This window comes from Nicotiana sylvestris, chromosome 5, assembly GCF_000393655.2.
Source record: "Nicotiana sylvestris chromosome 5, ASM39365v2, whole genome shotgun sequence".
Lineage (NCBI taxonomy): Eukaryota > Viridiplantae > Streptophyta > Magnoliopsida > Solanales > Solanaceae > Nicotiana > Nicotiana sylvestris.
The window spans coordinates 144,745,409-144,756,678 of NC_091061.1; the positions used below are offsets into that span (position 1 = coordinate 144,745,409).

Here is an 11,270-nt window from a genome sequence, read left to right on the forward strand (position 1 = left end):
GTCAAAATGATGGTTATGATGACCAAAGTGAAGAGGTACAATATGTCAACAACTATCAAGGCAATAGAGGCAACTCTTCAAACCAACAATGGCGACCCCAAGGAAATTGGGGCAATCACCAACAAAGTGGTGGCAATTGGAACAACAACAACCAAAACAACAATTGGGGTAACCAAAACAACAACCAAGGCAATTGGAATGGAAATAACAACAACTGGGGAAACAACAACAATTAAGGTAGGTGGAACAACAATGGAAATCAAGGCAACCGGGGGCAAGGCTTTCAAAGGCCCCCAATGTACCAACAACCGAACAACCCACCCCTTTCCCTTCTCAAGGTCCTAGTTCTTCTGGTAATGATATGGGTAGAATTGAAATAATGTTCGAGCAGATGATGAAGAGGAATGTGGATTCTGATGCACAGTTAGCTTCTCACAACACCTCTATCCGAAACTTGGAGGTGCAATTAGGCCAAATCTCTCAGTCATTGAATACTCACCCGGAGGGTGCTCTACCAAGTGATACGGTAGTAAACCCAAAGGGTGGGAACAATCATGTTATGGCGGTTACAACAAGAAGTGGGAGAGGCGGTGATGTTAATGCCTCTAAGCAAAAACAAGTCGTGGATGATGATGTTGAGTTGCAAGATGACGAAGTCCCTTTGGTAGTTGAAGATGTGGTTGATGAAAATGTGAATAATGAAGTGAGAATTGATATTCAAGAAGTCTAGGTGGAAACCCAAAATGATGTGAACCCGTCTAGGGAACACATAATTGACATGCCGGAGCCGGTTGTGCCAAAAGCAAAGGCTCCTTTGCCAAGGCCACCTCCACCTTATCCTCAAAGGCTCGCAAAGCAGAAGAATGATAATCAGTTTAAAAAGTTCATTGACATGATGAGGAGCTTATCTATTAATGTGCCTCTGGTGGAGGCACTTGAACAAATGCCAGGTTATGCAAAATTCATGAAAGACTTGGTTACAAAGAAGCGTTATATGGACTATGAAACTATAAAGATGACTCACCAAGTTAGTGCTATAGTGCATTCAATGGCCCCGAAGCTTGAAGATCCTGGTGCTTTCACCATTCCTTGCACCAATGGGAGTGCGAATTTTGCCAAAGCTCTTTGTGACTTGGGAGCTAGTATCAATTTGATGCCCTACTCGGTTTTCAAAACTTTGGGTATCAGGCAACCTAGGCCAACTTCAATGAGACTTCAAATGGCGGATCGATCGATGAAGTGACCTTTGGGCATTATTGATGATGTGCTTGTCCGAGTGGACAAATTCATATTGCAGGCCGACTTTGTGATTTTGGATTGTGAGGTGGACTATGAGGTTCCTATTATCTTGGGAAGACCTTTCCTTTCAACGGGGAAGACATTGGTTGATGTTGAAGCGGGTGAGCTCACTTTTCAAGTGGGAGATGAAAAGGTCATTTTCCACGTTTGCAAATCTATGAAGCAACCCAATACCACCGAGGTGTGCTCATTTGTAGACCTTGTCACAGCTGTGATTGTGGATGATACCAGTGCTATGATCAACGTGGAAGATCCTCTTGAAGCAGTGCTCTTAAACATAGATGTCAATGATGATGCTAGTAGAGTGGAGTGCGTGAATGCCCTACATGGGATGGGCTCTTATTGTTATGAGCCGAGGAAATTATCTTTGGATCTTGAAAATCGGAAAACTCTACCAACAAAGCCATCAATTGAGGAGCCACCAGTGTTGGAGTTGAAACCACTTCCTCCACACCTCGGGTATGAATTCTTAGGCTCAAATTCTACTCTACCAGTTATTCTTTCTTTTGGCCTTACTAACATGCAGGTTGAAGCCACCTTGGCGATTTTTCAAAAGCGGAAAAGGGCAATTGGATGGACTCTATCCGACATTCGGGGAATAAGCCCTACATTCTGTATGCATAAAATTATCTTAGAGGATGATGCAAAGCCTTCCTTGGAGCATCAAAGAAGATTGAACGAGGCTATGCAAGAAGTGGTGAAGAAAGAGGTTATTAAATGGTTGGTTGCCGGGGTTGTGTACCCCATTTCTGATAGCTCATGGACTTCTCCGGTACAATGTGTGCCGAAGAAGGGTGGCATGACTGTGGTGACCAATGACAACAATGAACTTATTCCTACTCGGACGGTCACCGGGTGGAGAGTGTGTATGGATTACTAGAAGCTAAACAAGGTGACTCGAAAGGATCATTTACCATTGCCATTCCTTGACCAAATGTTAGATCATCTTGCGGGGCGTGCTTTTTATTGCTTTTTGGATGGTTACTCGGGGTACAATCAAATTTTAATTGCCTCAGAGGATCAAGAGAAGACAACTTTTACCTATCCGTATGGCACATTCGCTTTCTCTCAAATGCCGTTCGGATTGTGTAATGCTCCAGCGACCTTCCAACGATGCATGATGGATATTTTCACCGACATGGTGGAGGATATCTTGGAGGTTTTCATGGATGATTTCAGTGCGGTTGGGGATTCATTTGATAAGTGTTTGGGAAATTTGGATAGAGTGTTGGCCCGGTGTGAAGACACCAACCTTATACTCAATTGGGAAAAGTGTTATTTCATAGTAGAAGAGGGTATAGTGTTGGGTCATAAAAATTTCAAAGCGAGGGATTGAAGTTGACAAAGCCAAGAGAGAGGTGATTTCAAGGCTAAGGGGTGAGGAGTTTTCTTGGGCACGCGGGTTTTTACCGGAGGTTTATAAAAGATTTTTCAAAAGTGGTAAACCCCTTGTGCAAGTTACTAGAAAAGGATGCAAAGTTTGTGTTCGATGAGGGGTGTATGCAAGCATTTGAGCTTCTCAAGATCAAGTTTACCACTACCCCGATCATTACCGTACCAAATTGGAGCTTGCCTTTCGAGCTCATGTGTGATGCTAGTGACGTTGCGGTTGGGGCTGTTTTGGGCCAAAGGATCAACAAGATATTTCATCCGGTGTACTACACAAGCAAGACCATGAATGAGGCTCAAAGAAACTATACAGTCACCGAGAAAGAGTTGTTGGCTATTGTGTTTGCTATGGAAAAGTTTTGACCTTATCTTATGGGGGCCAAATTTATAGTGCACACCGATTATGCCGCCCTTAGGTACTTGATGACAAAGAAAGACTCCAAGGCAAGATTGATAAGATGGGTACTACTACTCCAAGAGTTTGATCTAGCATTATGGACCGGAAAGGTAGTGAGAATCAAGTGGCGGACCACTTGTCCCATTTGGAGGAGGAGGGGAGGCCTTTAGATCAATGATTCATTTCCCGATATTTCTTATTTCATAGTAATTTAATTTTTGTTTTAGTAGGATTATATATATTTGTAGTTCTAGTCACACTAGGATTGTTAGTTGGTATCCCATTCCTACTAGAATTCTTTTTCCTATTTTAGTTAGGAGAAGTTTTCTTAGTCTTATTCTTGTTCTAGTGTAACTAGGATTAGTTTTTCTTAACCTTACCAATTTTACTCATTGTAAGGCCTATTTAAAGGGCTCAATATGCTGAAAATAAAGGGGGGATTAGTTTTTCTAAGCTTGTGCTTCAAAAATGTGATTGATATTTTATTTCATTCTTCTTCCTTTATTCAATGTTTCATGCAATCTTGCGGGATTAAGGAACGTATGGGTGAGGTTTTGTTGGCCCAAGTAAAGGTGAAGTTTTGAAGACTAACAAAGGAACTCAGTCATGGACCAGGTCCATCTTGTGAAGCACAGTTATGATCAACTCAAACATGTGATATGCACGTGAAGGAGACAAACCTAACTTATCAGAAGTGATATCTCCTGATCATGATCGAAAAGGTTGCATATTGGATAAGAAAAAAACTTTTTACACAAAGAGAACACAGTTTAGGAAAAGGATAGAGTTAGAGTATGAGATCAACTAGAACTCTTCCACCATGGAAGAGTAGCATCAGTATCCTAGTCAATCTCTAATTGCTAACTCCTTAAATATTAGTGTTGTTCTCTTTTACAGGTAATGCACATAAGCAGAAGTTAAACGTGAATTGAGAGCAAAATAGCAAGGCAATTTTGCAAGCAATTTATGTATGATTCAAGTGTGCAAATCTGAAGTTACTTGAACCAGATAGAAGAACCAGTTCCAAGTGTATATCTTTTATTCTAGTTTAATTGTAGTAGGTGATTTTACAATGTACCTTTCAGCTTATTTAGAAGCAATTATATTAGGTACTTAGAGTTTTCAAGTTAGAGTTAACTTGAAGTTGTCGCAACATTTGAGGCTGTGTGCCATAACGGGATTAGAGTTAATCCTAGATTTACAAAAGAGTTTTTGTAAATGCAGTTTTTGGCTCAGTGATTTTAGTGGAGAGTTTGGGAAAATCCTATTGGAAGGTAGGTCGCGGTTTTTTCACCTTTTGAGCCAGGTGTTTTCCATATAAAATCTCTGTGTTCTTTATTTTCTGTATTTATTATTCCACAACAGTAGTAGATGGAAAACATAGAAGAACCAGGTCCTTCTATAATCAACTTAGGCGAAAATTAGGTACCACACAAATCACCCCCCCCTCTTCTTGTGTGGTATTGAAATATAAAATATCAATTGGTATCAGAGCAGGTTTTCCTTGAAGAGGCTAACACCTTAGGAACAGATCAAGATGAGTGCACCACCTGGAAACTGGGAAGGACAATCCACTGCTAGGCCTCCATTCTTTAATGGCCAGTACTATTCCTGGTGGAAGAATAGAATGAGAGACCACATCATAGGAGAAGACTATGAATTTTGGAACATTGTTACTGATGGTCCCCTGGCTACCACAAAGAAGAATGTTGAAGGAGTGGACATGCCAAAGACAAGAGTTAATTGTACTGCTGAAGATTTGAAGAAATGGGAAAAGAATGCCAAAGCCAAGAAATGGCTTGTGTGTGGACTAGGTCCAGACGAGTATAGCAGAATTCAAAGTTGTACTACTGCTAAGGATATCTGGGACACCCTACAAGTGGCCCATGAAGGAACACCTCAAGTGAAGAGATCAAGAGGAACACTGTTGTATTCTCAATGTGAGAATTTCACCATGAAGGAAGGTGAAACCATCCAAGCTATGTACACAAGGTTCACAACACTAACAAATGAACTTAAGTCTCTTGGAAGAATTATCCTTGAAGAAGACAAGGTTGAGAAAATCTTGACAATGGTCTTGCCAGTAACTTAGGAAAGCAAAATCACTACTATTTAGGAATCAAAGAACATTGCTACTCTTAAGTTGGATGAGCTGATTGGAAATCTCACTGCCTATGAACTGAGAAGGCAAACCAGAAAGATGGATGCACCCAAGAAGGAAAGAAGCCTTGCTCTTAGAATATCTGAAGGTGCAGACTTAGAGGATGATGAAATGGCTATGATCATAAGGGATTTCAAGAAGTACCTAATGAGAGGAAAGGGTTCTTCAAGAGGTGAAACCTTCAACAAACCAAGGGCCCCTGAAAAACAGACCAACGAGGGCTGCTACAAATGTGGTAAGACTGATCACATGATCAAGAATTATCCTCAGTGGGAAATTGAATGGAAGAAAGAAAGGGCTGAATGAAGAAACAGGAAGAAAGAATAGGTTCAACCCAAGAAGAACAAAGGATCAACAAAGGCTGTGGTTGCTTCTTGGGGAGAAAGCTTATATGAGGATTCAGAAGATGAAGCTGGAGATGAACAAGCACGTATGGCCATTGGAGAATCATACGATGAACAAGAGGTAAGTGTGATTCATCTCAAAGACAAGATTAAATTTTTGTCTAAAGAAAAGCTATCTGAATTACTGTTAGACTTCATTGATGAGTCTGAGGTCATAAACAATGAGAAGGAACAGCTGTCTAGAGAATGTGTGATCCTAAAAGCTAGTGCAAAAATCTGGAACTCAGGGCTAGTGAAAGTGATAGTAAAAATACTGAGTTGAAGAACCAGGTTCTTGAACTTGACACCATTGTCTTAGAACATAGATTTGAAAATTTAAAACTGAAATTAGGAACAGGTAAAAAGAAAGCTGATTACACACACCTCACCTTAGAAGAAAATCTAGGAAAAATGAAAGATGAGTTGTACAAGAGAGATGAGCAGATAAGAGTCCTAAAAGAAGATCTAGGCAAGGTGAAGCATGAACTAGACAGAACTTACAAATGGAATAAGTCCTCTGATGCACTATCCTGGCTACAAGAGCATCACAGTAGCAATAAGAGAGGACTTGGCTATAGGACCCCAGCACCTAAGTGGGATCCCAAAAGTAAGTACATCACACTTCCTGAGAACAAAATCTGCGCACACTGTGGCAAGACTGGTCATTACAAAAATAAATGTAATGCAAAAGAAAAGGCCAGTCAAAAGAACAAAATCTTTGTTCAAGAGAAAAATAGGCTGTCTGGATGGACTAAAAAGAATTTAATTTACCCATTTTCCTATAAAAAGGGACCCAAACTAGTTTGTATTACTAAGACTAACCCCTGATTTCGTTTTGCAGGTCCAAGTGAATGGAAGTAGCCAAATATGGTACATGGATAGTGGCTGCTCAAAGCATATGACTGGAGGTAAGAACCGGTTCCTTTCACTTGAGGACCTAAAAGGAGGTAATGTCTCCTTTGGAAATGGTAAGAAAGGTGAGATCATTGGGGCTGGAAAGGTAGGTAAGACAGACTCACATTCCAATGAGAATGTCTACTTGATAGATGCCTTGAGATATAGCCTAATCAGTGTACCACAACTGTGTGACAGAGGTAACCTAGTAGCATTCATCTCTGCCAAATGTTTTGTGATTAATCTTACCACTGACAAGATTGTTTTGTAGGAAAAAAGAGTTAACAATATTTACATTGTGGATTTGTCCACTCTTTCAGAAAACGAACTCACTTGCTTAAGTGTGTTGGACAATGATCCCCTCCTATGGCACAAAGGACTTGGTCATGCAAGTCTAAATCAACTCAACAAATTAGTCTCCAATGACTCAATCATCCCAAACAAGTCAGCATATTGCGTTAATCCTTAAGTCCATAAAAACATGCATGAACAAGAGGAAGGATTACCTAAAGAGGAGTGGATAATGGAGAGTTAGAGGTATATTGGAGAACTAAGGTGTGTTTACTTCATAAATATATATCTTCATCATCAAAGTGATTGTTGGTGTACAAGCATAGCAATTGATGCAGTCTCAAGAAGAATGTTGATCTCTATTCTTAATTCAAAGTTAGACATGGAGTTGGCTAAGTTTCATAAAGTTCTGACATCAATAACTTCATATCATAAGTTGAAGTTTGAGAGTCAACATACAAAGATTATATGGAAAAGACTTGGTAGAAAGTTGAAACTTAAAAAGTGGGATTTAGTTCGACCACATGCTAAGTTTGCTTACAACGTGAAGAAGCTCTATGATAAACTAGCAAAATGTAACTTAAAACCTGGTGAGCATTGGGTCCCCTTTTATCCCGCCGTGGGTCTCCATTCCTACTATAGCAAATCTTGTGCCATCTATAGAAGCTGATAGACTTGAGGACAAGTTTTTTTCAACCAGGGAAGAATGATGCAAGATCAAGAATGCTAAAAATCCAAGAAATTCAAGAAGCGAAGAATCCATCCAAGATTAGGATTTCTTTTCCTTAAAGATTAGGATTTCTTATTTCTTGTTTCGTAGTAATTTAATTTTTTAGTAGGATTATATTTGTAGTTCTAGTCACACTAGGATTATTATTTGGTGTCCCATTCCTACTAGAATTATTTTTCCTATTTTAGTTAGGATAGGTTTTCTTAGTCTTATTCTTATTCTAGTTTAACTAGGATTAGTTTTCCTTAAACTTACCAATTTTACTCATTGCAAGGCTTATTTAAAGGGCTCAATATGCTGAAAATAAAGAGGGGGTGATTAGTTTTTCTAAGTTTGTGCTTCAAAAATGTGATTGATATTTTATTTCATTCTTCTTCCTTGATAGATTTTAAATGTTCTTGCCTTATATTTTGATGGTCTAACAAACTTACTGTTAAGAACCAGATAGGGAACCTGACCTATTTGGACTATACTGCAAGCTTAACGAATCCCAGCTAAAGGTGAACTGCTATGCTTCAGGAGCTAGGAACCCAAACAAGGATATGATAGCCTTGTGGTTTCCTTATCACAGTATAAGTCAATTGGTCACAGCTGGAAATGAAGTGAATGACTGTACGGTTTTTGCCGCGCTGCACTGTCTCCAGCAACGCCCACTCATTCTCTAACCAAATAAACTGCTCACATCATTCCAAGTGATATGATCAAGGTGTACCTACAATGAGTTTATACAAAACATCACTTGAAGGTTTCAGTTTCTCATTCAAGTTTATTGCCAAAACAGAGAAATCAATCCTCACAAGCTTGAAGAACAAAGTTGAATGCAACTACGGACCAGTTCCTAAAAGATAGCTTGTTGTTGTCCTAGTTGAGTTGTAACTTTGTGATTGTACTTATTGTATCTCCTAAACTGCTTAGCTAGAAGCCTTTGATTAGGAATCCTCTTGTAAATCGTAAACTCCTTGAGTTTATGTTGTGACTAGATTTAGTCATAAGTAAAAGTTTTTGTAATTGTAGAGTTACAAAGTGTCTTGTGGTAAGAGCATCACAAGTTAGTAAAAGCCTTTGTAACTAGCAAGTCACAAAGTGGCTTATGGTAAGAGTACCACAAGTTAGTTTAGATCCTTTGTAATGGAGTCATTGCAAAGTGGCTTGTAATAGGTTCTTTACAAGTTAGTGAAGTTAAAAGCCTACAGGTGTAGGTTGTGGTTTTTTGATCCCCTTGTGTGGGATTTTTTCACGTAAAAATCCTCTGCCTTATTTACGTACTGCTTCATCAGCATTCTCAGCAGAATCTCGTAGAGGACCAGGTAATCTACAGTTTGGTGGACTCACACAAACTAACAATTGGTATCATAGCAGGTTCCTCCTATCAGGCTAACACCTAGGAAGGATCCTCATGGCTGCTCCACCAAATTTTGAAGAAGGTTAATCTACATACCGACCACCCAAGTTTAATGGTCAATACTATGGGTGGTGGAAAATAAGAATGCACGATTTTATCATGGCTGAGTGAGTTATGGGATATCATATGCGATGGTTCTTATGTTCCAACCAAGGTACTAGAAAAACTTCCATTTTCAATGGAAAAAACCAGCAAAGAGTATACTGAAGCAGACAAGAAAGTTGTGGAGAAGAATTTTCGTGCCAAGAAAATTCTGGTATATGGAATAGGACCTGAAAAGTACAATAGAATCTCCACCTGCGGCACTGCCAAGGAGGTATGGGAAGTTTTGCAAATAGCTCATGAGGGAACTACACGAGTAAAACAGTCTAAGATTGATATGCTCACTACCGAATATGAACTCTTCAAAATGAGGGACGATGAATCCATTCAAGATATGCACACAAGAATCACTTCCATCATAAATGAGTTACACTCACTTGGTGAAACTATTCCCAGAAACAAGCTAGAGGAAAATCCTCAGTTTTCTGCCTAGCTCTTGGGAAAGCAAAGTGAATGCTATCACTGAATCAAAGGACTTACAGGAGCTGACCATAGAAGAGCTGATCGGAAACTTGAAGACCTATGAGTTGAAGAGAAAGATAGACAATGAAAGAAGAGAACCAAAGAAGGAAAAGAACCTGGTACTTAAAGCTGACAACAATGATTCAAGTGAGGAAGACAGTGACATGGCTTACTTAACTAAAATATTTAAGAAGATGGTCAGAAGAAATGGAGAAATGCTAAAAAGAGACAGCTCTAGCAGACCAAAAAACTGTGATCGTTGTTACAAGTGTGGAAAGCCTAGACACTTCATGAAAGACTATCCTCTCTTGAAGCAAGAATTCTCTAAGAACTATCATGAAAAAACAGCTAAGACGAACCCGGTTCCTTTCAAGGACTTCAAAAGAAAAATATCCACTGACAATATGATGAGAAAGGCTCTTGCAGCATGGGGGGATTCCTCTAGTGCGTCTGAAGATGAACCTGATACTGGTGATAGTTCTATGATGGTAGTTGAAGGCAAGGAGACTGGACATGACTCAACTTTTACTTTGATGGCTCAATCTGATGATGATGAAGACAATGGCAACAAAGAGGTAAATTTCAGGGATGTTCAGAGAAATCTGAAATTCTATTCTCCAAAAAAACTCATGTCTTTAGCTGATGTATTAATAACCGCTTTTCATAGTCTTGTGGAGGATAGGGATTCTTTGATCTTAGAATTAGGAGAATTTGAACAAACTAGAGATGACTTAGTGGCTGTAGTTACTGACCATAAGAAAACCATTGAAATCCTTAGAAAAGAAAAGAATGATCTGTTGGTAGAAATTACAGACCTAAGGGAAACAATAGTGAAACCATGGACTAAGTCAAAACCTAAAAATTCTGGAAAAGGAAAGGAGATAGCCAGTGAGGAACACATTAGGCTTGAAAATGAGGTAGAAGTTATGAGATCTAGGATGTCTGCTAAAATTGAGAAAAACGAGCAACTCTAAACTAATCTGGAAAGAGTAAAGAATGACCTGGTTCTCAGAAGCTACCACTGCCTTGCATAATAATGTTTGTGATAAAAGGCAGGGAATAGGGTTCCAAAGGGAGGAAACTTCTTACAACCCTCATAGTAAGTACGTCACTATCTTTGATAACTGGCCTTGTACCCGATGTGGGAACAGTGGGCGCTTCAAGGAAGATGTTCAGGCCAAGAATCAATCGATTCAGAAAAACAAAGTGTTTGCTGAAAAGGTGACTGCAAAAGAGGGACCAGGTTCCCCTCACAAAAAACGTACATTACCAGCATGGACTAAGAGAACTCTTATTCATCCTCTTGCCTACTACAAGGGACCCAAACTTTCTTGAGTTCCTAAAACTAACTCTTAATCTCTTGTGCAGGGAATAGTGAATGGAAGCGATCAATAATGGTTCATGGATAGTGGGTGTTCAAAGCACATGACTGGGAACACCACGAATTTTCTTTCACTAAAAGCCCTGCAAGGAGGGAGTGTATCCTTTGTCAATGGTAAAAAGGGGTACATTCTTGGAGTTGGAAAAGTCGGGAAGTCACTCACTCATTCTATTGAAAATGTGTACTATGTAAATGGCCTTAAGTACAGTCTCTTGAGTGTCTCTCAAATCTGTGACAAAGGAAACAAGGTGGAATTCTTGTCCAAAATATGTACAATCACTGATCTTGTGACCGGTGAAATAGTACTTGTGGCCAAAAGATACAAGAACATCTATGTCGCTGATTTCGAGTCCTTATAGAGTGGTGATCTGAGTTGTCT

General features: G+C 39.5%; 3 protein-coding genes across 3 annotated transcripts; all 3 read left to right on the forward strand.

Annotated features, from left to right (window-relative positions):
• The first annotated feature begins 943 nt into the window (after positions 1 to 943).
• LOC138869437 (uncharacterized) lies at positions 944 to 4,324 on the forward strand. Its single transcript, XM_070147054.1, has 3 exons — positions 944 to 1,165; positions 1,298 to 1,432; positions 4,310 to 4,324. The coding sequence occupies exons 1-3, from the start codon at positions 944 to 946 to the stop codon at positions 4,322 to 4,324; spliced, it is 372 nt and encodes a 123-aa protein (XP_070003155.1).
• A 298-nt stretch (positions 4,325 to 4,622) lies between these two features.
• LOC138869438 (uncharacterized) lies at positions 4,623 to 6,992 on the forward strand. The gene is made up of 5 exons (XM_070147055.1): positions 4,623 to 5,159; positions 5,202 to 5,386; positions 5,633 to 5,894; positions 6,471 to 6,629; positions 6,795 to 6,992. The coding sequence occupies exons 1-5, from the start codon at positions 4,623 to 4,625 to the stop codon at positions 6,990 to 6,992; spliced, it is 1,341 nt and encodes a 446-aa protein (XP_070003156.1).
• A 2,132-nt stretch (positions 6,993 to 9,124) lies between these two features.
• LOC138869439 (uncharacterized) lies at positions 9,125 to 10,484 on the forward strand. Its single transcript, XM_070147057.1, has 2 exons — positions 9,125 to 9,428; positions 9,499 to 10,484. The coding sequence occupies exons 1-2, from the start codon at positions 9,125 to 9,127 to the stop codon at positions 10,482 to 10,484; spliced, it is 1,290 nt and encodes a 429-aa protein (XP_070003158.1).
• Positions 10,485 to 11,270: the final 786 nt, after the last annotated feature.

Bases quoted from the DNA above. Each gene is read 5' to 3' on its own strand.
- LOC138869438 (XM_070147055.1), top strand. From the start codon at position 4,623: ATGAGTGCACCACCTGGAAACTGGGAAGGACAATCCACTGCTAGGCCT. The intron at 5,160-5,201 runs GTCTTGCCAGTA...ACTACTATTTAG, and splicing joins TTGAGAAAATCTTGACAATG to GAATCAAAGAACATTGCTAC. The intron at 5,895-6,470 runs GTAAAAATACTG...TTCGTTTTGCAG, and splicing joins CAGGGCTAGTGAAAGTGATA to GTCCAAGTGAATGGAAGTAG.
- LOC138869439 (XM_070147057.1), top strand. From the start codon at position 9,125: ATGGAAAAAACCAGCAAAGAGTATACTGAAGCAGACAAGAAAGTTGTG. The intron at 9,429-9,498 runs GTGAAACTATTC...GGGAAAGCAAAG, and splicing joins AAATGAGTTACACTCACTTG to TGAATGCTATCACTGAATCA.
- LOC138869437 (XM_070147054.1), top strand. From the start codon at position 944: ATGCCAGGTTATGCAAAATTCATGAAAGACTTGGTTACAAAGAAGCGT. The intron at 1,166-1,297 runs GTTTTCAAAACT...TTCATATTGCAG, and splicing joins TCAATTTGATGCCCTACTCG to GCCGACTTTGTGATTTTGGA.